The 24,372-nt window shown below is 36.5% G+C and overlaps 1 protein-coding gene across 12 annotated transcripts in view; it reads left to right on the plus strand.

Moving 5' to 3' along the window:
- trpa1b (transient receptor potential cation channel, subfamily A, member 1b) overlaps positions 1-22,957 on the plus strand; it is a 347,938-nt gene extending 324,981 nt beyond the window's left edge. For 7 of the 12 annotated variants that reach the window (XM_087308524.1, XM_087308528.1, XM_087308522.1 and 4 more), the window contains 15 exons: positions 458-572; positions 888-1,054; positions 2,806-2,890; positions 2,970-3,029; positions 3,755-3,853; positions 5,113-5,183; positions 6,664-6,820; positions 9,951-10,040; positions 10,889-11,058; positions 14,769-14,898; positions 15,002-15,184; positions 15,266-15,334; positions 18,428-18,523; positions 19,515-19,633; positions 22,107-22,728. In XM_087308524.1, the coding sequence (XP_087164650.1) occupies positions 458-572; positions 888-1,054; positions 2,806-2,890; positions 2,970-3,029; positions 3,755-3,853; positions 5,113-5,183; positions 6,664-6,820; positions 9,951-10,040; positions 10,889-11,058; positions 14,769-14,898; positions 15,002-15,184; positions 15,266-15,334; positions 18,428-18,523; positions 19,515-19,633; positions 22,107-22,302 (1,807 nt within the window). In that variant the 3' untranslated portion in view covers positions 22,303-22,728. 12 annotated transcript variants of the gene reach the window in all.
- Positions 22,958-24,372: the final 1,415 nt, after the last annotated feature.

Genomic DNA, 24,372 nt, shown 5'->3' on the forward strand with positions numbered 1-24,372 from the left:
AAATTCCATCCGGAAAGTTTTTGAAACTAAAATAACATGACAGATAATTTAATGAAAAGCTTTTCTGGCATCTCAAGGCACTGCATGCATACTCCCTTCCAAGATGATGCAAACAAAATTTAGCAATATATAAATACATTTTAATGTATATAAAAAAGAATGAATAAAACAAAAGAAAAATTGACGGACTGAAAATGTTTTCATAAAAATGTTTAATCTCTTCTTGGACTAAATGGACCTGATCGCACTATACGGGTTAAGATTAATAAATGAAATGCAGTGTTTTTTCACATCAAGTAATTTCATTTACTGTTGTTAACAAATAGACAGTACAAATAGAACCTTGTAAACCAGTTTAGCTAAGTTAGTAGCGGCTTTAGAAAATGCACTTGGTTATATTGTGATCTGAAGTTCATCTGGCTGGACATTCTGTCATAAGGTCTACTTTAATCTCTAGTGATTACAAGGGCTGGACCTGTTTACATCATGCAGCAGCTGAAGGATACACACAGACGATGAAAATCCTGCTAGCAGCCAATGTGAAACTACTGGATGAAAAAAATGAAGATGGGGTAAGCAGAATAACAATCCCTAAGAACCCTGAATACAATCAGTTTGAGGAATACAATACTGCAAGCCATTGGAAAATAGCTGAAAGAGAGAGAATAAAAAAAACAATATCTTTCTTAATGTATTATGCCAAAGAAACAAGTTAAAAATATTAATACTTTCACTTAAAGTTCTCTGTATTATAGCTTTATAGCATTTCTGATTAAGAAAATGCAGCCACACTAAGCCTTTTTTCCTCAAAATGTACTATATATATTTTATTTGAAGTATTTGTAATTGATTTGTGATTATTCTATAAATCTTGTATACTTTAACAGAACACAGCCCTTCATATAGCAGCACAAGCTGGACATGTAAGTGCTGTTTTGCTGTTATTGGACAGAGGAGCTGAAATCGCTCTCAACGATGCTGACAACTCTTTTTTGCATGAAGCTGTGCGGAATGAGAGAAGAGAAGTAGTAAACGCCACCATTGAACATGAGCGGTAAGGAAATTCAAGGTCCATGAGGGTAGCCTTTCTTTAACACACCTAACTCTTAAAAGAAAAGAAAGCCAAGGAGGAAAGATTTTATAATCAGAATCAGAAAGAGCTTCATTGCCAGGTATATCCAGACATACAATTTTTTTTTTTTTTTTCCGTGAGCTTCTACAGTGCAACAGAATTACAGAGACAGACAGAAATCAGATAAAAAATATATTTGAAAAAAAGAAATAAGTAGTGAATGCAAATGTACTAGTGTGTGTACATGTATATTACTATATACAGCATTATGTGCAGCTGTTATGTGCAAATTGGCATGTAAAGTGTGCTGTAATGTAAGTGTATATGTGTATAAAAAGTGTATAGCAAGTAGATGAGATGGATTGCCTGAGGGAAGAAACTGTTTCTGTGTCGGGCTGTTCTGGTGCGCACTGCTCTGTAGCGTTGACCATAGGGTAACAGTTCAAAGAGGCAGTGTGCTGGGTGTGAGAGGTCCAGAGTGATTTTACCAGCCCTTCTGCTCGCTCATGATAAGTACATGTCTTGGAGAGTAGGGAGGGTTGACCCAATGATTCGCTGAGCAGTCCGAAGGTCAGATTTGGTAGCTGAGCTAAACCAGACAGTTATTGACGTGGAGATGACTGATTCAATGATGAAGGTGGAATTCAATGATGGAGGTGTATTTAAGGTGGTGTAATTAATTAGCAGAATAATAGCTTGATATGAATTTATGTTTAAAAGAGTTTATGGTTTGTATTTCAATCAAATTATGCATGCAATTTAAATAACTTTTCTGCATACAGTTAAAATAAAGCTGTTAGTGGCAGTTATATAATTAAAAAAAATGTGGCATATCCACACGCAAACTGAGATGCATACTATATATCGTCTATCGTCTTATTTCCAAAATGAATCCTCTTTGCACTTAACAAGTTTACAAATATAATAAAGCTTGTTAACATTTTTAATGATTATTGAATGAATTTTAAAGCCTTATTTTATTATTTCATCTTCATTTACAAGTAGCAGGGTATTTACAGCTACTGTATATTTCTGTCAATTCGCAATCTGTCCCTTTGTGCCCCTTGGCAGCATAGTCGCAAACTGCTGTTACACCTAAAAATATGTTCTTAATCCTTTAATACCACCACGACACCAAACCCAGTGTTAATGGACATTTTGAAGTATCACCCACTGTACATTCTCATGACCTTGTAAAAGCATGATTCACCAATAATTAACATTAATATCTTTAAAATACAGATGCTCATTGTTAATTTATGTCAGATGCTGTCATTACGTAATGTTAGTAAATAAAAATTATATATATTTTTAACGATATATTGATACATTTTGAAATTAATGTCAACTATATGCTTTAAGGTGGGCAGCATGGTGGCTCAGTGATTAGACATGCGCTGTAAATGAACTGGGTAAACTAAATTGAGTGTGAATGAGTGTGCATGGATGTTTCCCAGAACTCGGTTGCAGCTAGAAAAGCATCCGCTGCATAAAACATATGCTGGATAAGTTGGCAGTTCATTCTGCTGAGAACATATGCTTAAAAAACTGTACTGTATTTTTATATCCCAAAAAACAAAAACATTGTCAGATAAACAAGATAAAAAACTGAGGATTTTCCTTTGCAATAGTTTAATATTATCTTTTTTATGTTTTAAACATGTATATGCTTTTTCTTTTTCCAGTTCTCTTAGTTAATTAATGTTTGACAACGTTATATTAATTCACTTCAGGTGTGATGAGTCAATGACGTCATTTAAAGCGAAATCCCGCTGTGTTGTGCTGGACATCATAGAGTTCCTCCCAGAATCTTTTCAGGTCTGTCTTTAAACGTTTTTCCTCATGAAAGTCTGTCAGCTATTGTTGATAAAAATGTCTCTTTCTGTCTTCCAAACAGCACCTTTTGGACCAGTGTATTACAGAATCTGATCATGATGCCAATAGTCAGGATTATCATGTAAGCTTTTCATCAAAATGATAAAAGTTTCTTAAGATTTAATAAAATAGTTAAAATTCCCAAAAATGAAAGTAAAAAGTTTCTAAAATTATATATTTATTGAGGAAAGCATTAAAAGATTTTGCCATTTCTCATGGGCCAAAATTCCTATTTTGGGAACTTGTAATCTATATATATGATGCTAGCAGGCAAATAAAGGTCATCTCAATTAAAATAATCAGTCTTTTTTAAAAATAAAAATAATATACTTCATAACTTTATGGTTTGACCTTTATGCATCAAGAATATAACTAAATAGTCTTTCTGTAAAACAAGGTACTGTAGCTTCAGTAAGCCTATTTTTATTGTGAATTCAAGCTTTTATTTAAAAATAAACTTGTGTTATTACATTGTCTAGACTTTTGTGATGAAACAAATTGTTTTACTCATGTTTAGTAGCTTTTCAGGCATCCAGTGATATTTTGTCTAAACTGAACCAAATAAAACTTTTCACATTACAAAACTGGACCAAGACAAGTATATCATTTGTTGTTTATTTAATTTTAAATAGATTTAGATTAGATGGGGAAAAAAAAATCTGAAATGTTTTTCTCCAAAATCAACTGAAGTAAAGTATATACAACTTGGATAGTCTGAGTAAAAAGTCAGGAAATTTTCATTTTTGTATAAACTGTTCCTTTTATTGAACTATTAATAAAGCTGAATTGTTCAATGTTTATTGGCAGATCATGTACAATTTTCAATGGCTTCAGGCTCCCATACAGTTGAAGAAATATGCTAAAACAGACAAAACAAAAGCATTTCAACCACTGGCAGCATTGAATGTAAGTATCTTTAAATTATGTAATAATAGATGTAGAACTGAAATAATCAAAAACTACTAAATAACTGTAGTTTTTGATTAATCAACTCAAATGTTTCCAATGAACTGTCATCATACATTTTGCTTTTTAAATCTCCATTGTACACAATTGAAACATAATTTAAGGGGGTCACATACTAGAAGCACTGCTTCAAATCACATTGTATATGCCACATCTTTAAAATCTAACGATTTATTAACACATATGTTCTATTGATGAGCATGCAGTTTTCGGTGCTCTGCTTTTCTCATGACACTTGTTCTCATGACACAAATGTCTTACCGTCTTGTTTTACAGTTGATTAACCAATGCTTAGGTCTACTTGAATAATCATAATAATACATTTTATTTATAGTGCACTTTCTCAGACCCAAAGCGCTACAAGGCAAACAAAGCAGAACAATAAAAACAGTAAAAAATGACAACAATAAAATATGAACTATTCAGTACCATTGGATGATTAAATTAACAAAATAATCAATCTAAGTTAAAAGCAATGGTAAAAAGGTGAGTCTTGAGAAGTTTCTTAAAACTGTATGCACTGTATGAAAAAGCACGACCACCCATAGTCTTTAGTTTACAGTGTCCAGATACAGCAAAAGTCCAGATGAAGAACGAAGACTGCGGGTGGGAGTGGTCACAGTTACCAATTCACAGATGTAGTCTGGTGCTAGCCCATGCACTGCTTTATATATTGCTGAAGTACAGGAGTTGCTTATATGTTGCTGAAGTACAGAAGTTGCTGAAGTACAGGAGTGATATGGTGGCACAAGGAAGTATGTGTTAAAACCCATGCTGCAAAATTTTGAATGTACTGTAATTATCTCAGAGAGCTGGCTGATAGGCCCCCGTAGAGTGAGTTACAGAAATCAAGACGTGATGTGATAAAGGATAAGCTTTCCGCAGTGATAGAAAAAGTCTAATCCGCGCAATGTTACAAAGGTGAAAGATGGCTATTATAGTCAAATGTTTGAAGTGCGAGTTAAAACTAAGCTGTGCATCAAAAAGCACCCCAAGGTTGTGACTGTATTCTAAATATGAACAATGTGTAACACTCAGTTTTAAAAATAAAGTCACACAAACTTTTCACCTGGACCTTTTTCAGCTGGCTTAAATGGTCAACTGAAAATACTAGCATTTAGTTATAGTATTTACAATTTCAGTCATACCTGACCACTTAAAATGTTGTGAGAATAAATTATATATGTATGTATCACCAGGCCATGGTGCGGTACAACCGTCTGGAGCTCCTCATTCACCCCTTGAGCCGAAAATACCTGGAGATGAAGTGGTATGTTATAGATGCAGTCAACTGTTACTTAAAGTTACTAAAGTTCTTGACTTTGTTTCATATACAATGATGTTACTCACTTACTAACCACCATTATAAAATGTGTCTCTGGGGAAAGTAGCAACTTAGTTTTCTTACTCATGTTTCCTGAACCATAAAATCTGTCATTTAAAACACTTTTTTTTTCTGTTGATTATGGTGTTATGTACTTGTAGCAACAGGAGAAGAAACTGAATCTCCAAAAATTTTTTTTACAAACCCAGTTAGAACTCTGTGAACTGAAGAAAAGGTACGTTGTTATGTTATGTGGAACCTCATGAAAGTCAATGGCTGACTTTCTGGGATTAACTTAAAAGAAAACAGACAGAAATAAATATCAACCTCTGCATTTTATTTCAAAATGCTGATTTGGTGTGTAAAAACGTACAGCATTGATTTGAAATATAGTAAAAACCAAAGAGACACTGCCCGGCGAACAATTTTGTGTTTAAAAGACATCTAATGTCTATTAGACATCTAATAGACATCTAAATGTAGACAGATTGGCTAAAACAGGACTAAACTTGGACTGTCAGTGAAAATTCAATAGACATCTAAGAATAGCCCAAAACTAGACTAGTCATTAAATTGACAGATTAGACAGACTTTATATGTGTAGTCATTAATTTCTGTTTATTTGATGACTAGTCTAGTTTTGGCCAATTATTAAACGTCATTCACTGACAGCCCAAATTTAGCCTTGTTTTAGCCAAGACGACTATGTTTAGACGTCTATTAGACATCTTTTAAAACAACAAAAACAAAAAAGTCTATTTGTAATCAAACATACGTTTTTTATTTATTTTTTTTTAGATATTAGTCATTTTTATTCTTAAATAGATCTATGAGCGAATGTTCTCCAAAAAAGTGACAAAATTCACATTAAGATATAAACTTCCAAAGCTTGTGGTTTGTAACTTTGCACTTTTTTGCCATTACTTCAGTTTTCATTATACACAATTCATAGCACTTTATGGGAAATAAAAAAAAAAAAAAAAATGGTGAGTGAGCAAAGCCATCTGATTTCAACAGTCAAATCTCTGGTTTGAAGCAACCGATTTACGGTTTTGATATGTCATGAAGTAGGGAGACAGCAATGAACGATGCTGGTTGAAAATTCATTCATATATGTGACAATTAAAATCAGATGAGCTGCCTAACAAGTCTTTAGATATGTTTAAGTACAATTATGCGTGTATCTTGCCTACATATCAAAGTAGTGTTGATAAGTGACTCTTTGTTTATAACCCATTCTGCATTAAAAGCTTCATTAAAATATAGTGTAACCAATAATATTTTTGAAGTGTTGCGTATAATAATGTTAGTGTTTTGTGTCAAAAATAGTAGCAGTGTAGCCTTTAAAGGTGCCATGAGAGAAATTATATGCTTTACATAAGCACTCTATTGGCTATCATACTGATACTATGATTTATTCTGACAGGACGGCATATGGAAGCAAAGTTCATTTCCTAAACTTGGCGATATACCTGCTTGGATTGTTGCCCCTCACATACCTCATCCTCAATCTGAGACCCAGCCAGGACTTCTCCAAAGGCAATGGCACATCTGTCATCATGGTGCCCGTATCTTTTAGCGAGGTAGACAGCCTCTATTCAGAGCTCTCTGGCAGCTTGTAGCTCACAGAAGTTTGAGTGAACGCAATGTAGATTGTGATTCCTGTAATTTGTGGAACAAGTGACAGCTTGAGATTGGTATCGGTGACAAGCGGAGACGGTAAAGGTGAACGTGAATAACGGCAGTTGAATTTAATTGACAGTCAAGATTGATTGTGGATTACTTTTCAAAGTCACAAGGTGTCATAAATGCTAAGAGAGGGGAAATTATATTACCTTTTCTGATTTAGAAATATAATGTGCCTTTTAACAGCTGTTTTGTAAACGTGGCACAACCAGAGATGGTTTACATACATAGAGTAGAAAATTCTCATTACTTTTTATATTAAAGTGGACAGGAACTGCATTTTCTAAATTGTTTTATAATGTTCTCTGAGGTCCACTTATAATGCATGGTTTTTATATCGACAAACATTCTAATTTAGAAGTAATAGGTTATTTTCTATACTGTATTAGATGCTTCCTTTTTAGGACTTGGAAGTAAATGCTCACTTCTATAAATGGATGACAGTTTTGTGAGTCATTTTGGTTAAAAAAAACAAAAAATGAAGTAGTATTATCTGCATATTGCATGCTTTGTTGTTGCTTTTTTGTACATGTATAGTAGCCATACATTTAAATACACATTGTATAATCTGCAACTAACAGAATTAATCATTAAAAACTCAACCAATAGTCAATCAGTAACAATGCTAACAACTTTATTTATTTATTTTTTTACTTTACATAAGATACTTATAGTCCCTGTGGCATTTGTCTGCATTTACACACATGAAGAAATTTAAAAGTTGAGATATGCTTAAATACAGAAGAAATTGTGATACATTAGGAATCAGGGAGTGTAAACTTTTTTTTTTGCCCAGGATTATTGGGTAAAAGGTTCTGATTTTGTTCCTGCATATATGTAAATATTTGATATAGCATCTAAAGTCCAGTAATTTGAAATGCCACCTTAAAACAAAACATAGACATTATAATTTGTTTACAACTTATTTTATTATCTTCTTTCCTTCTCGAGCTGTTTGTTCTATTTGAATTCAGCTAGCATTATTTACTTTCACATACTTTTCACGTACTTGTCACCGATACACTCGTCAACACATGAAATTATGTCATATACAACATAAGGTTTCAAATAGCATAACGTATCTGTAAATGGCAGATTTTTTCTAAATAGTGTCCATTACTTAAATGTGCCAAAGAATGCATCGATAATATATATTTCATTTGTTTCAGTTGAAAGTATGTGGCTCAGGTAAGTGCAAATTTTTCCATTTAAATGTTTACAAACCCATATAGGTAACTCTAGGATTTGGCCCTAGAATTAAAAGCTCTGATTTTACCTTATTCGGAAGGGTCAGGAATACTAATGCTTTCACAAGTGTTCCCAACAAAATGTACAAACGGATGTTTTGTAGGTTTTGTAGATTTAATGTATATGAAAACACACATGCTATTCCCAGTACGGTCCAAAACCTGACAGGTGGACAAATCTAAGCTTGTTTTTAATAAAACAAATATAAATATGAATATACTAATGATAAAAGCATTATACCAAAACAAATTGCCTTGCATTAAAAAAAAAAAAAAACCCTGACATGAAGAAGGCATGGAGGCAGTGGTTTTTATATTTATGTAGAAAGTAATTGCTTTTTAAATATTTTAATATTTATTTATTTTTATAAGTAAAGATATTTGTGTATTGCTCTACATCCGGTGTGTATTAAGTAATGTGTAAGCGAGGCGCACAGCTAACGCATTCTGCACTGGACACTGGTCTATTGAACAGTCTATTTTAGTTTCTCAAAATAGCAACGCGCCAACAATACGCCTTAACACACCTCTTTTCTGGACCGAAACACCCATGAGTCCACAAAGTGTTGCAAATGGATTTGCTATTTAAACAACGTGGTGGGAAACAGGAAAATTGCTGTTGCGTTGGTCTTAAAATAGCAACAAATTGTGGAAACAAGTCTTGTGCCTTATTGCGCTGACTGTATGATTGGGCCCCTTTTGTCTGACACTGAAGAAATGTATAATTCATCTATCCCGTATAATTCATCTATCAAGTCAAACTCAGTTCATGGAAAGCTACAGCCCTGCACAGTATAGTTGCAACCCTGCTTCAACACACTTACCTGTAGGTTTCAAACAAGCCTGAAGGACTCAGATTGATCAGGTTTATTTAACTAGGGTTGAAACTACACTATGCAGAGCTGTGGCCCTCCAGGAACTGAGTTTGACACCTGTGAGCTATGCCTATATGTAGATTTTCATTCTATGGCACCTTTAAGAGTGTGTTCACACTAGACATGGGTATTTAAATGAAAAAAAAAAAACTGATGTGATTGTTCAGTACAGTTTATTTAACTAGTGAAAATACAAATGCCATCCAAACAAGCAGATCGGAATCACTAAAAAAGGGGTTTGTTTGTTTCAAAAAATCTCTGGTGCAGTTTGAATGAAATATGAATGCAACACAGACTAAAGACATCTAAACAACCAAAAAAACAACAACAACATGATGACACAAGATGCAACCAGTTTTTTTTTTTTTTTTTTTTTTTTTTACTGTATGTGCCATCTCAGACTTAATTATACGGAGGGTCAAAAGGATCCACGGTTCTTATTGTCAAATTAGCCTAATTTGTTATGCTTTGACAAGCCATTTATTCAAACTACCATTCATAACCACAGGCATATCCATCCTCACATTTGCATTCACTTCCATATAACCTTGCACACGTCCTATTACTTAATTCAGCAAGTGTCATTATGAGCTGAATGGCATTCATCAACTTCCCACTAATTCATCAGCTCCAAGGTTATAATCCCCATGAAATTAAGTACAGTCTAATCTTGAACGCATATTACTATTTATCTCTGGAGCAATGGCACAGAATACTCATTGTGACATCTATATTATGCATTTTTCTTGAATTTGAGGGACTGTACATGCACCATAACAGACATTTGTAACTTAGTAGAAGAAGCTAGTTTGATTATGAATGAAGTCAGAAGCATGAAAATGTGAATAATTTTTACGATAATGTTTTTTTTCTCTTTCCATCTCTCTTGCTTTTTCCCCATCCAGCAACAATATTTAATCTCCGTGTGTATAATCATGGTGATCGTCATGAATGTGTATTCGATTTGCAAAGAGGTGGTACAGTTGGCTCAGCAGGTACTGTAACAGTCATGTCATCACTTTCTATAATGCATTCACTATTAATTCCTCTCTTACTGCAACTAGAATCTCTCAGCACAGAGCAATCAAACAGTCACTAACTATAAATGTCATAATGCACATTAAATGCTCATGCCTCTGCTGTGGGGATTCCCTCTAAACCATACAGCCAAATGATTTACTTAGAAAAACACACGCTCAGATTTTGCATGCTGTGTTTTGTGCCTCTGGTTGTAACATATGCATTTGGATGTGACCTGTGAAGTCACGTGAGTTGACGTCACATGCAGGTGGCGCATGTAAGGAAGTTAGTGTGCAAGTGAATAATAAAGAGTTATGTTTCCTCCAGCATGCGAGTCTATTGTCATCATCACAGAAATACATAAACATCACACTGGTGATAGTATGCAAATTTTTGCTATGTTTGGAAAACACACTACTGCTCTAAACTTTGAGATTTGGAATTTTAAAAATTGTTTTGAAGACGCCTCTCCTTTTCACCAGGGCTGCATTTATTTAATCAGTGACATGTTTTTAAATGTTTGATAATCAGTTTCCACAATATTATGAAGCTGAACTGTTTTCTATACTGATTATGATGATGATGGTGATATTAATAATAATAATAATAATAATAATAAAGAATTAAAATGTTTATTGATCAGCAGATGATCATAATAAAAAGATTTTTGAAGAATCACTTAACACTGGTGAAAATTCATATTTAAAACATAAAGATTTAAACTAAATTCAATAAAAAAAAACATTTAAATATTAACAATATTTCCAAACTGTAGAAAAGGTGATTTTACAGCTTTTAACCCCTCACGTCTTTCACTTTACAGCGAGTAAATTACTTCACAGATTTCTCAAACCCTGCGGACTGGAGTGCAGCTATTAGCGCTTTGGTTTTTGTTGTACCCATGTGCTGCAGTGTGGAGGCCACATGGCAATGGGAAGCTGGAGCTTATGCTATTCTGACTTCATGGATTGGCTTTCTGCTTTACTTTCAGAGGTGAGCATATAATATATTTAAAAAGACACAACATATATTAATACAGTAATAGTTGTTTATTTAATGTTTATTTGTAGAAAGCAAAACTCGGAATTGAAATCATAATGTAATCATTAGATGACCAAATCTTTTCTTAATCTTTAACAATGAACTCTTTCAGATTGAAGTCTCCTTGCCATCACTTAGCTCCTCCACAAATTCATAATTTGTTCTAGGTCAGGATTGTGGCTGGGCCACTGCGAAATATTAATGTTTTTGTCTTGTAACTATTCTTCTCCACTTTTGCTGTTCTAATTGTGCTGAAATGTCCACTTGTGACCAAGGCCAAGTTTCTCTGCAGACTGCCTTATGTTGCTGTTGTTGTGTTTTGTTTGTTGTTGAATTTTTAATGTATCGCTCCTTTTTCATGGTGCCATTAATTATGATTAGGTTCGCTGGTCTACTGGCTGTTCTTTTGGGTTGAGACCTTTTTTCACCTGTTCAGTTATTTAAAATAACTGTTCCCAATGAATTAGGGTTATTAGGGTGCTTTAAAATGTTTCTCAACCATGTTCCTGGAGGACCACCAGCTCTGCTCATTTTCCATGTCTCCTTAACCAAGCACACCTGTTTTAGATCATCAGCTGATTAGCACAGACTGAAGACCTGTAATGGGTGTGAAAGACAAATGGGACATCTAAAATATGCAGTGTTGGTGGTCCTCCTGGAACATGGTTGAGAAATACTGCTTTAGAACACCTTGGACTAATTTAGACGGTATAGAACAAAACGGTTACTAAGTAACCCTTATACTTCGAGGGGGGGGGGGGGACTTCAAAGCTACGGGGATTTTGTCAGATAGCAATCATCTGAAGGAGTAATAAAACGGGCCAGTGAAATGCCAATGAGTTTGAGGCGTCAGTGTGCACAGCTGACCGCAGTTACAATTGATGTTGCATAAAGATGCCTGTAGTGCATCGCAGAGTCCTTTTCTAGCTGAACAGAGAGTCTGAACAGCTTACAGCTAAGGGGTAACCGCTGTGGCAAAGAAAGTAACTCCGTAGGGTTCGCCAAATGGGGAACTCAACTAGACAGAGTGAAAAAAGCGCACGTATCTCTGTAAGAGAAAGGCGCCGCAAGCGTGTTAAAACACCAAACTGAATTCTCTCATTCACCAGAGTTTACCAGCACAGGTGAGGAAATCGGCTCCACTTGCAGATTGTGAAATCTAACGAGTGCGCTCTCACTCCTTGGGGACACAGCTCACCCTGGCTCTGATAAGCGGGGGAGATGGAGTACGACAGCCTTCGCTCCAGCCAATCGTGAAGGAGAGAAAGCACAATGCTGATCTAGCAAGTTTGGGGGTCTTCTCGGAGGGAAGCCCACCACTCAATAATAAGACTCCACTTTAGTGCATAGGCATGCCTTGTAAAGACTGCTCTAGACTGAGCGATGGTGTTAACCACCGCAATCGGTAGGTCACGTCAGTCTTCCTTGCTCCATCTATGGACCACATTTGGAGGTTCCAGAGATTTGGGCGAGGGTGCCAGATGGTGCCCTGTTCCTGAGAGAAAAGGTCCTCTCTTAAAGGCATCTGTCAGGGAGGGGCCATTGTGAGGAGGGCGAGTTATGATGTCCAGTTCTGATGGCTTTCCCGAAGCATGCCCGTATCAGCTGGACAGACTGGAGGGTGGAGCCTCTATTCTTCCCGAATACGTTTCCTCGGATGATTGCCTTAGAGGAACGCAGGCTCTGTCTAGGGGCTGAGGGCAGAGCGACACAGAGTAGAGTCTGGGGACTTGATTGGGAAGGCAGTAATGAAGTGGTCTTATATGGAGCAATCCGAGCAGCGTCACCGCGGCTGCGGATGCTATAGGCCCCAGGAGTCTCTGAAATAATTTCAGATAAACCACTGTTTTTGTGTCGAACTCACTTAGACAGTTCCCTTAGACTCAGGAGAGGCACACCATCATGGTGATCGAGTCCAGCTACAACCCGAGCAAAGAGATGCTCTACATGGGGGCGAGCTTGCATTTGTCTCGGTTGACCTGAAACCCCAACAGGCTGAGGTGCTTAAGCATCCTGTCCCTGTGCATAATTTACTGATATTGCGAGTGAGCTAAAATCAGCCAATCTTCGAGATAGTTGTGTTTGCAGATGCCCACAAGCTGAAGGGGCACCAGGGCATCCTCCGCGAGCTTGGAGAAAACCTGTGGAGACAGAGAAGGAAGAATAAAAGTACACATCCTTCAGGGTTTTGCTGTAAACCAATCAGCAGGACGAATGGACACACTGAGGGATGCGCTTCTGTGTGATCATTTTGAACGGCAGCCTCTGCAGACAGTGGTTCAAAACACACTGATCTAGGATTGGCCGTAGCCCAGCGCTCTTTTTGGGTATGATGAAGTACAGGCTAAAAAACCCTGCTCTTCATCTTGGCTGAAGGGACCGGCTCGATTGCAACCTTTCCCAGGAGAACAGCACTCTCCTCTCACTAGACAGGACCGGAAGCAGGGCTGACCCTGGTAAAATACATGCCTGTGAAATTGGGAGGCTGTTTGGGGAATCGAATCACTTAGCTGAGTCTGATCATGCCAATGTGCCACTGTGATGGGCTAGCCAACGCTAACCAGGCTGGCAGAGCTCGCGCAAGTAGCATCATAGAAATGATTGCTGACGTACCAGTGGTGGCGTCATCCACCAACACACTCAAAGCCACTGGCAAGGTGCACCGATCCCTCGAGCTAGAATACATATCGTGCCAGACTGGCAGTGTTCCAGCTGACACATTCGGTGAAGGGGAAGAATGCTCTTTTATTAAAAATTTGCTGGCCACTGGCCTCCATCTGATGTTGAAGTGCCTGGCCCTCCATCGGAGAAAGAGAAAGACATAAATTGACTGCAATGGCTTGCTCCTTCTGGGAATCACCTCGTACCTTCTGGCTGCTTCATCATCAATAGTGAAAGCAGCCCGGGAAAGCACGGCGATCATGTCCACATCTAGATCCAATGCCTCGCTCACCACCCGGGAGGGAGGGAGCAGATCCGGATCATCGTCAGACAATGACAGGATCATTTGATATGCCAATGCAATTGGGTTCCTTTCCACGGACCCGCAGCTGCAGGTTCTAACCCTAACCCCAACCCGGGAGAAACAGCAGCTTTCTTTCTCTCTCTCTCTCTCTCTCTCTCTCTCTCACTTCTCTCTCTCTCTACCGAAGAAGGTTTTTTTGGTGGAACCCAAAAGACTCTCTCAGTTGCACATTTGGCTCTGACAGCGATAAGGTGACTGCAATGCACAGCGGGCATCTTTGTACAACATTGATTGTAAATGCTGCCAGCTGTGCACGCTGACGCTGCCAACTCATTGGCCTGTTCAATTACTCTTTCAGATGATTGGTTTCTGACGAAAACCCCATAGTGGAGGTTTCCACATGGCATTGAAGCTCCCCTCCCGCTGGGGAACTTTTGATTTTCCAATAGATTGTGACAGTTTGTAAAATGTACATGTAATTTTGGACAAGCCATTTTTTTTTTTCAAATGTAAATAAAAACTGAGAACTTTTTTTCCACAATGGTGCCACTTGTACATTGTCTCATTATCTTTTGGGAGAAGCCTGTGTCATTTATGCTCTAAAACAAACTTGCTGGTGGAATAAATGTAACTAAGTCAGATTTTTTTTTCAAAACACTCAAGAAATGAACTCACAAATGCTGTTTCCACATGACAGATTTGAGCGGATTGGGATTTACGTGGTGATGTTTAATGGAATCGTACGGACCCTGGTGTGCATCATGGTTCTTTTTGTCTTCCTTTTGCTGGCTTTCGGCTTGGCTTTCTACGCTCTGATGCTCCACAGGGTAAGTCCAAAAAGAGAGATCATATCATCCCAGCATGACAGACACATCTTGGTAAGTCATTGTGGTTTGATAATAATGTTTGCTGTTTGCTTCTTTTCAACAGCCTGAGTTCAGTTCCATCAGCCTAGCGTTAGCGCAAACGTTTGTGATGACAGTAGGAGAGCTAAACTACCAAAGCACATTTCTTAACTCCTATGAAGAAGGCCACATGGCTTTCCCAGCCATCACTTATTTCGTTTTTGTGTTTTTTGTTCTTCTCATGCCCATTCTTCTCATGAACCTAATGGTACAGCAATTAACACTTATTGTTATTAACAGCTGCAGATTGTTAGGACAAATTAGCTTATTTGTCTAAATAATGTTGCAGATTGGTTTGGCTGTAGGAGACATTGCAGAGGTACAGAGAAACGCAGAGCTGAAAAGGATTGCTATGCAGGTGAGTAGACTGGATTGTGAATTTTCAGTAATTTTTTGCTTTTTTTTGTTTGTTTTTTAGAATGATTTAAATGCTTAACATAATCATTCATGCAGTCTAATATGATTCAAACCTCCATGGGCTCTATTGTAACAGTCTAGGCACAAAGTTTGAAGCGCAGGGTGCAAAAGCATTAAGGGCGTGTTCGAATCCACTTTTGCAATTTTTAGGATGGGATAATAGGCTCTGCGCCGCAGCGCATGATCTAACAGGGTTGAGCTTATTCTCTTAATGAGCTATAGGAGTGTTTTGAGAATAAACCAATCAGTTGCATCGTGCCATGGCACATTTGCTATTTACATGGTGGATTTTGTAAGTGGAAAAACTAAGCACTTCACTAGCGAGAAAACTGTTAAACAGCATCTGCAGCAAGAAGATAATCCTCCTCCATTTGTCCTTTACTTTCACTTTCTCCCTTTTTAGTGGATAAGGAAACAGTGTTGTATGCACTCCACTGAAGATATCCATTACCCAACATAATTAATTTCTTTGTTAAGCACATTGATTAGTTTCAAAACTTTCTAAATTTAGTTCTAATTTCCAGCAAACAAATAAATGAACAACAAATGAGTTATATCTAAACACACATGCTATGCCCCATATGGTACAAAACCTGACAGGTGGACAAATCTAAGCTTGTTTTTAATAAAACAAATATAAATATGCATTTAATAAAAAATACTGATGATAATTATACAAAAGCAAATTTTTGTGAATAAACTGAAAAAAAGCCCTCGAGGTGAAGAAGGCATGGAGACAGTGGTTTTTATATTTATGTTGATAATAATCTAATAATTTAATCAACATAATAAAATAATCATTTTTGTAACATTTTAATCCTTTAATTTTTTTTATTTGTAAAGATATTTGTGGACTGCTGTACATTGTTTATTGTGTATACACATATGTGTATTGTTGCTCTGTGTTTTAAGCAATGTTTAAGCGAGGCGCACAACTAACGCGCTCTGCGCTGGACTTTAGACCTGCTCTCAGCTGGTCTATTGCGCAGTCTATTTTAGTTCCTCAAAATATCAGCATGCCAACAATGCGCCTTAATACACCTCTTTTCCAGACCAGAACACCCATGAGTATAAAAAGTGGAGCAAATAGATTTGCTATTAAAACAATGTGGCGGAAAACAGTAAATTAGTGTTGCATTGGTCTGAAACTAGCAACACGTTTTGGAAACATGTCTTCTGCCTTATTGCGACGGGTGTAGGATAGGGCCCTATGACTTTATTTATTACACAGCATTTATTTGCAGCAAGTACTTTATTGTAGAGGTCTGCATTACCGCGGGAGCTGCGGGACCCATAAAGATTTCTGCGCCGAGGGAATAAATTTCCGAATAAAGCGCGGGAGTGGTATGTAACTGGTTTAATTTTGGACGGAAGCAGGCGCAATATCGCTCCCGACTCCCAAAAGAGCAAGCATGCATGAATGAGACAGCGATGCTACGTTTAGCTTGTTTGTTGCTGTGTGTGTCTGTGCGTGTATGTGCGTGTGTGTGTGTGTGTGAGAGAGAGAGAAAGAGAAAGAGAAAGAGAGAGAAAAAAAGAGCGTGATGCCTATGTGTGTGTGTGTCACTTGCTTGTTATAGGTTGTCTGGACTCAGTATAGCTGGGTGGTTTTCAGTGTTGTTCTCCCCCAGCTTGTTAGCGGGAATGGGGCGGCGGGTGGAAAACGGGGCGGGTCGGACAGTGGGACAACAAAAGCTGAATATAAGCGGGAGCGGTGGGATTCGAGCTAAAACCTGGTGGGAGCGGGTGGGAGTGGGATTAAAAATTTAGTCCCGCGCAGATCTCTACTTTATGGCGTATTTCCACCGAGTGGTACAGTACGATATTGTATGGGTCGGTACGAGTCACTTTTATTAAACTATAGTACCATTTCGGTGGGCATGGTATATGACAGTTTCACTCTATGTCATTCTCGCTTGAGGAAATGTCAAAGTAAAGCTGTACGAGTCATTCACATATCATATGAGAGGTACTTCTCACAAAACAGATGTTTTAAATAGATAAATTCTTGTATATAAATGTTCATTACTAACCTTTCTATGAACTTTCTAGGGCAAAATAGCCTACTGTAACATCTGCTGTTATATAAAATAAATATATGCAACAAATATTAACACATGCATACAATTACAGTATCCTAAATGTTACTAATTAAAAAAAAAAAAAAAAAACACACAGCATACATTTAGTCCTTATTTGGGTTAAAAAAAAACATGCAACAAATAGCCTACAGTCAATGCAAACCTCTCATCTGTATCTTTAATCTTTACCAGCACATGTAACCTCTTCTTAGAAAGTAAATACAAGTTCATAAAAGTCCAAAAGATGATGATAATAGTTGTTGCATGCTTTACTCTTACGTGTATCCATTTCTGAAAGGTTCAGCTGTTAGAAGCACATCAATAATCATACGCATGTTATTATCATCAGCTTAAGAAGTTTGTTATTTTAAATTTAGATGGGTGGCTCGCATAAGCGAGAAATTGAAACTGCTTGTGCTTTAGACTGCCTTGTAAACACGGGGGCACAGGGTAGATTCTGCTCTTTTTCTTGGCTTTGTGGCTGTTCATCAAGATGACGACAAGGTTTGTTAAAGCTCTGGTCGACCATGACTCGTTATAATATGTATATATTATTACAGTGTAATGTCTTGGCTGTGTACTTAAAAATGTAAACCAATAGCGTTCAGCTGCACGTCTTGCTCTGCCTTTTGGTGCCCTTTTGTTGTGCTAGGTACCCTTCTGAAAAGGTACCCAAAGAGTGGTAGCGTACGGTTCGCTTTTTGGTATCATTTGACAGTGGAAATGGCCATAAAAACATACTGAACCGTACCGTACTGTACCACTCAGTGAAAATGGGCCATTAAGTACACTAACTAGTTACTTTGTAATTAAATTCACTCAACAATGTGTAAAACATCAATTAAACATCACTGTCTTATCTTGTACTCAGTAGAGTTTGCAGATTTTTGTCAAATTTTATAAAATCATGACATTTAGTACATCACAATTAACAATCAGGCTCTGTTTTGCAGATAGATCTTCACACTGCCCTTGAGGAGAAACTACCTTACTGGTTCCTGAAGCGAGTGGACAAACCCTCTACCGTCGTCTATCCCAATAAATGCAAGGTTTGTCTATAAGCATATGTCATGGAGCCCACCAGTCTCATTCTGGAAATAAAACACCATACAATGTCTTGCTTGAGAAATTAATTTTCAACATTAACGTATCAAATGTTAAGCTGTTGTGAGCTCCGAAGTCATTTAGCTAATTATCTATTTATTTTTTCCTCACATAAATTAAATTATTTAAATAATGTTTAATGGAAAAAAATGTGTGTATATTTACTGTAAAGAAAATTCCACCAATCAAAGAGTCACCTCTAGTATTTATTTTATACTGTCATTGAAAATTCGTCAAGAGATTGCAATTATTAAAGCAATTAAATTTTAGTAAAAAGTTTACCCAAAAATGAAATTAGCTTTCATTCATTCATTCATTCATTCATTCATTCATTCATTCATTTTCTTTTCGGCTTAGTCCCTTTATTAATCTGGTGTCACCACAGCAGAATGAACCTCCAACTTATTGAGAATATGTTTTATGCAGCAGATGCCCTTCCAGCTGCAACCCAACTCTGGAAAATATCCATCATACTTATTCACACACATGCACTACGGTCTATTTAGCCCAATTCCCCTTTACCACACGTTTTTGGACTTGTAGGGGAAAATAGAGCACCCCGAGGAAACTCACGCCAACACTAGGAGAACATACAAACTCCACACAGAAATGCTGACTGACCTAGCCGAGGCTCAAACCAACGACCTTCTTGCTGTGAGGCAAAATTGCTACCCACTGCGCCACCATGCAGCCCAAAATGAATTTTTACTTGTCTTTACTCTTAATATTTTTTGTTGAGCACAGAAGATGACATCCATATAGGAAAACCTAAGCCAACAGGGACATTTTAAAACGTGCATTTGGAGAGATGAATAGAAAATATACTCTGGCCATACATAGACTGTTGATAAAAGTCTGCAAAGCTATTCTTCCTCTTCAATTCACATAAAATACATCTGAGTAATTTAAGTGTTTTACATTGCTATTGACTTACAGAAAGTGCTTCTGGAGGCCTTGGTGCATGGTGAGATTCAGAACACAGTTCGAACTCGTCTAAACCTTTGCTCACGGAAGGAAGGGCTTTTGGAGAGAGAGCTGCACAAGCAGAAGAACAGGTGACAACAAGAACTGTGGCAAAAAAAAAAAAAATGATAATTTGAGAAAATTGATTCTGCATTGATTGAGGTTTTCAAAAGGCTATTTTCTCTCAAATCGATTCTGAGCAAATAATTTTTTACTAATACCACTTGAACCTGAAATAATAATCAGTAATACATTCATTAAAATGTGTGACATCAAAATGATTGACATAAAAGCCAACTCGCCAAACACACTCTTACTTATGAGCATTTAAGTGTACAGATTAAAACTAGCTTAGAGTACAAACATAGCTCAGAATCGATTTTAGAGAATAGTGATGCATTTTGAAAATCTCAGAATTGATGCAGAATCATTTTTTTTTAGCCTCAGCTTTAGTCACAACATCAGTTTAGCTTTACTCATGGCTAACAGTCCAACATAAAGAAGTTAAATTGAAAACTGATCAAATGCTAGTGTGAATTGATTTGTGATAAGACAAACGTCTCTCATTCATTCATTCATTCATTCATTCATTTTCACCTACTGTAAGTTCTTTATTAATCTGGGGGCGCCACAGCGGAATGAACCGCCAACTTATCCAGCATATGTTTTACGCAGCGGATGCCCTTCCAGCGTCAACCCATCACTGGAAAACAACTATACACACTCATTTACAAACATAAACAACAGACTATTTAGCTTACCTAATTCACCTGTACCGCATGTCTTTGGACTTGTGGGGAAACCGGAGCACCCGGAGGAAACCCAAGCAAACAAGGGGAGAACATGCAAACTCCACACAGAAATGACAACTGACTCAGCGGAGGTTCGAACCAGTAACCTTCTTGCTGTGAGGCAACAGCACTACCTACTGCGCCACCGCGTCACCACAAACGTCTCTATTTATAATTAATAATGACATTGAACAGTTATTAGAACTAGGATGAAATAATATGACTCCAAAATTATCAATGAGAGAGAAAAGACAGTGTCAAAACATACATATAAAAGTGTTAAACTTTAGTTTTAAAGACTTTAGCTTTAAAGATACACATCCACAGTATAGGAGCTGTATTCTGTTAAAAAGGAAAAACATGTTCTATTTGATCTGCCCCTACATGTGTTTTTAGTGCACATTCACAAGATGCTATTCATGGTTTTTTTATTTGTTTTATTTGTGTTTATTTTTTCAAACACTTTATTTAAAAATAAAAAATGTTGAAACAGGTACACTTTTGTACATTTTAGATAACATACATTATTTGATGGGTACCAATATAGAGCTTTTATTTAGCTGCACAACGTTGGTGTTTTATAACATCTAATTTTGTGTCTAAGGTGGGTCATTAACCCAACGCTTAACCCCCAATGTGGAGGACCAGGACATACACACATATAGAGCTGCCCAATATAGAGCCTTTACACTTTAAACAACTTTTAGTGTGGTCAAATATGGACAAACTCATATCCAAATGTGAATGACACCTTTTAACGCAACAGTTGGAATATCCATATTTGACTCAAAGTTGGGTTAAAGCTGGGTTCAGAGTGTAGGTACAAGCTTTTAAAAAAGTGCCACCACAGTGACAGCTTTTGTACTTGTACTTATAAGTATTTGCAATGTGTATTTTAAGGTCAATATTATTATCCTCCTTAAGCAGTATTTTACTGTATGTCTACAGAACTAATGTCTTATTCAATTCAGCTAAACCACATGTCTTTGGACTGTGAGGGAAACGGAAGTACCCGGAGAAAACCCACGCGAACACAAGGAAAACAAGCAAACTCCACACAGAAATGCCAACTGACCCTACTGGGGCTTGAACCAGCGACTTTTTGGCTGTGAGGCGACAGTGCTAATCACTGAGCCACCGCGCCACCACCCTAACGTGCCTAGTAAACCTTATTAACCAAGTTAAGCATATAAGAAATCTATTCATAAAAAATAAAATAATTATTAAAACAATTATGTTTAAAATTGTAGAAATGTGTTGGAAAAAAACAAATTTGGGATAGAGGGGGGTGATAATTCAGGACTGTTAATATTTCAGGCTTCAAGTGTGTGTGTGTGTGTGTGTGTTTATATATTTAATTTTATTTTACAAATAGGAAAAATACAGTATTATGTAACAATAGCTATAAATATAATTAAAAAACAGTATGTATATAGTATGTATGTATGAGTGAGAATAAAGTAATTTTCAGACTTGTGTGAGAGCATCCTCTAGTGTTTGTTAGAAATAATGCACCATCAACAAAAGATTTACATTGCAATGTGTGGTTGGAGTATTAGTCTATCTATCTATCTATCTATCTATCTATCTATCTATCTATCTATCTATCTATCTATCTATCTATCTATCTATCTATCTATCTATCTATCTATCTATCTATCTATCTATCTATCTATCTATCTATCTATCTATCTATCTATCTATCTATCTATCTATCTATCTAGTAATGGCATCAGACCATATGGAGTGATAAGTGACACGATTTTCTCTTCAGGTTGAAAGAAATGTCGTGCATGCTGGAAAAACAGCATAACCTGTTGAAGCTGATTATCCAGAAGATGGAAATTACATCTGAAGCTGATGAATATGATGGTCCACAGAATCATGGAGCTCTAAAACAGCACACCTCATCCACCTCACAGAAATCAAAGTGGGTCCCGTTACTGCAAGCAATCAAGGCCAAGAAGTGACATCATAATGTACACATAAGCCATAATCAGCATTTTATTGTGATTTGATATGTTAGTTATAGTTTATAGTTAGTGTAGTTGTTTTTCCTCCCATCTTATGAACTGTAAATGTATAATAATAGTATCATGATGTAGTTTAGAAGTTATAGCTATTAATTTATTAGGAACAGTTATGGGTAATAACAGATTATGGATTATGTAATAAAACATTAAGTACTTGTAATTATACTAAAATTACCTAATTTATTAGTTCCTCTTGTTTATTCAATTGATTACATTTTAGCACAATGGTGGTAAAATATTCAGAATTCCTCAATCAGCCCTATTTTCTAATTTATGTGTAAAAAAAAATTGTTGTTCATTTAAAGCAGCGAATAAACTTTTTTTTTTTTTTTGCCAGATAGACCTTTGGCAAAATTATCCTTATTCAAGTCTTTTTTTAATTGTGTTTATTTGTAAATAATGTATTAGATTTCCATTTTGATGACTTAATATGCTTATTGATTGGTTATAAAAAAATTTGGTAAAAAGTAATCCATTACCTAAAACAAGTAATGTAATCATGTAGATTAACTTGTTACTGTTGCAATTTTGTATGTTCGTTTACTGAATTACATCTTTACTTAATAATTAGTAAATTATGAGGGTATTCTCTCTCTCCCTCTCTCTCTTGACTTGTTTACTGTTGGTTACTAGGTTATCAATACTACAGTTAGCCCCTCTAATAACTTCATGAATATGTACACTGGATATCTCATGCAGACCCTGAGCATGCTTCAATAGCGCCGCCACATTTGCACCGTGCTCCCAGCACAAATGTCATTCAACCGCACTAGTCAAGACTAAAGCCAATGTGAAGATGCTGGACTTTTGCTCTGTGTAAAGGTGTAGTTTTAAGCAAATTAAGAAAACAAAAAGGCATGCACAGTGGCCTCTCATGGATTCGCAAAAAGCAAAAACTGCACGAATACGTATCTCCCGGGATGTATTTCGCGGTCTCCAGAAACGTACACGGGACTATGTTTTCAGAATGAGCCTGGGTTGGATAATACAATCAATTAGTGCACTGATCATAAGGAAGTAGCACAAATTCGCACTAAATACCAGGCTTATGCTAGTTTGGTTGAATAAAACCAGCAAACTATGTAAATGAAATATGACAAAACACCTTGGTGCCAGAAACCTGTATTATTGTCAGCTAAGTGAAAGAGTCGTTCATAATGAAGATTCCTTCACAAACGAATCGCTCCCTCTGTTAGAATGAGAAGTGAAAGCAGGAGAGGCGATGTGTTTCAGGACACGGATTAGATCAAATTTAACAGTGAAGCAGGATAATACATTTCCATGTACACAAACACACACTCTCTTTGTTAGCAATACCCGTGCAGTCCCTTATCCATCGATGTAGAAAAGTGATGTAAAAGGATAGTTTTCACCATAAAAAAAAAAAAAAAAAATATATATATATATATATATATATATATATATATATATATATATATATATATATATATATTTGCCTACTGACCACCAGGAAAATTCCCGATCATAGATATATGTAAATAGCTTTCGCTCTGGATGGCCAGTCCTTCACTGCACCTTGGTCCTGCATTTATTTCAAAGGATCGGCACCCTGTACTAAGCGGCTCTATTGGCTCTATCCTTCCAATAAACAACAACAGGGTAGGCGTCATCTAATGTAAATATCTATGTAATAACTTGATGGAAACACACCCAATTGGTATTTGGGATTTTTTCAATTTTTTCTTTGAAAAAAACTCACTTCATGGTTGGGTGGAAACCAATCTATTGATAACTAGCTGGTCAGTAAAATTGTTATAAATATTGCAGCTACCTGAATGTTTCAATGAATTGAGCTGGGACAAATAATTTGACTCTCACATTGGTAAATTAATAAACTGTGCATATAGTTTAAAGAGCTAAAACATGGACTGACTACCGAATTCAGCTATACTGCGTTAGCAGCCTAAAAGTAATCAAAAGTAATCTGATTATATAACCTAAATTATGTAATCAGATTGCATTACTAACTAATAACTAATTACGACT

Source organism: Danio rerio, chromosome 24 (genome assembly GCF_052040795.2).
Source record: "Danio rerio strain M-AB ecotype USA chromosome 24, GRCz13ab, whole genome shotgun sequence".
NCBI classification, from domain to species: Eukaryota; Metazoa; Chordata; class Actinopteri; order Cypriniformes; family Danionidae; genus Danio; species Danio rerio.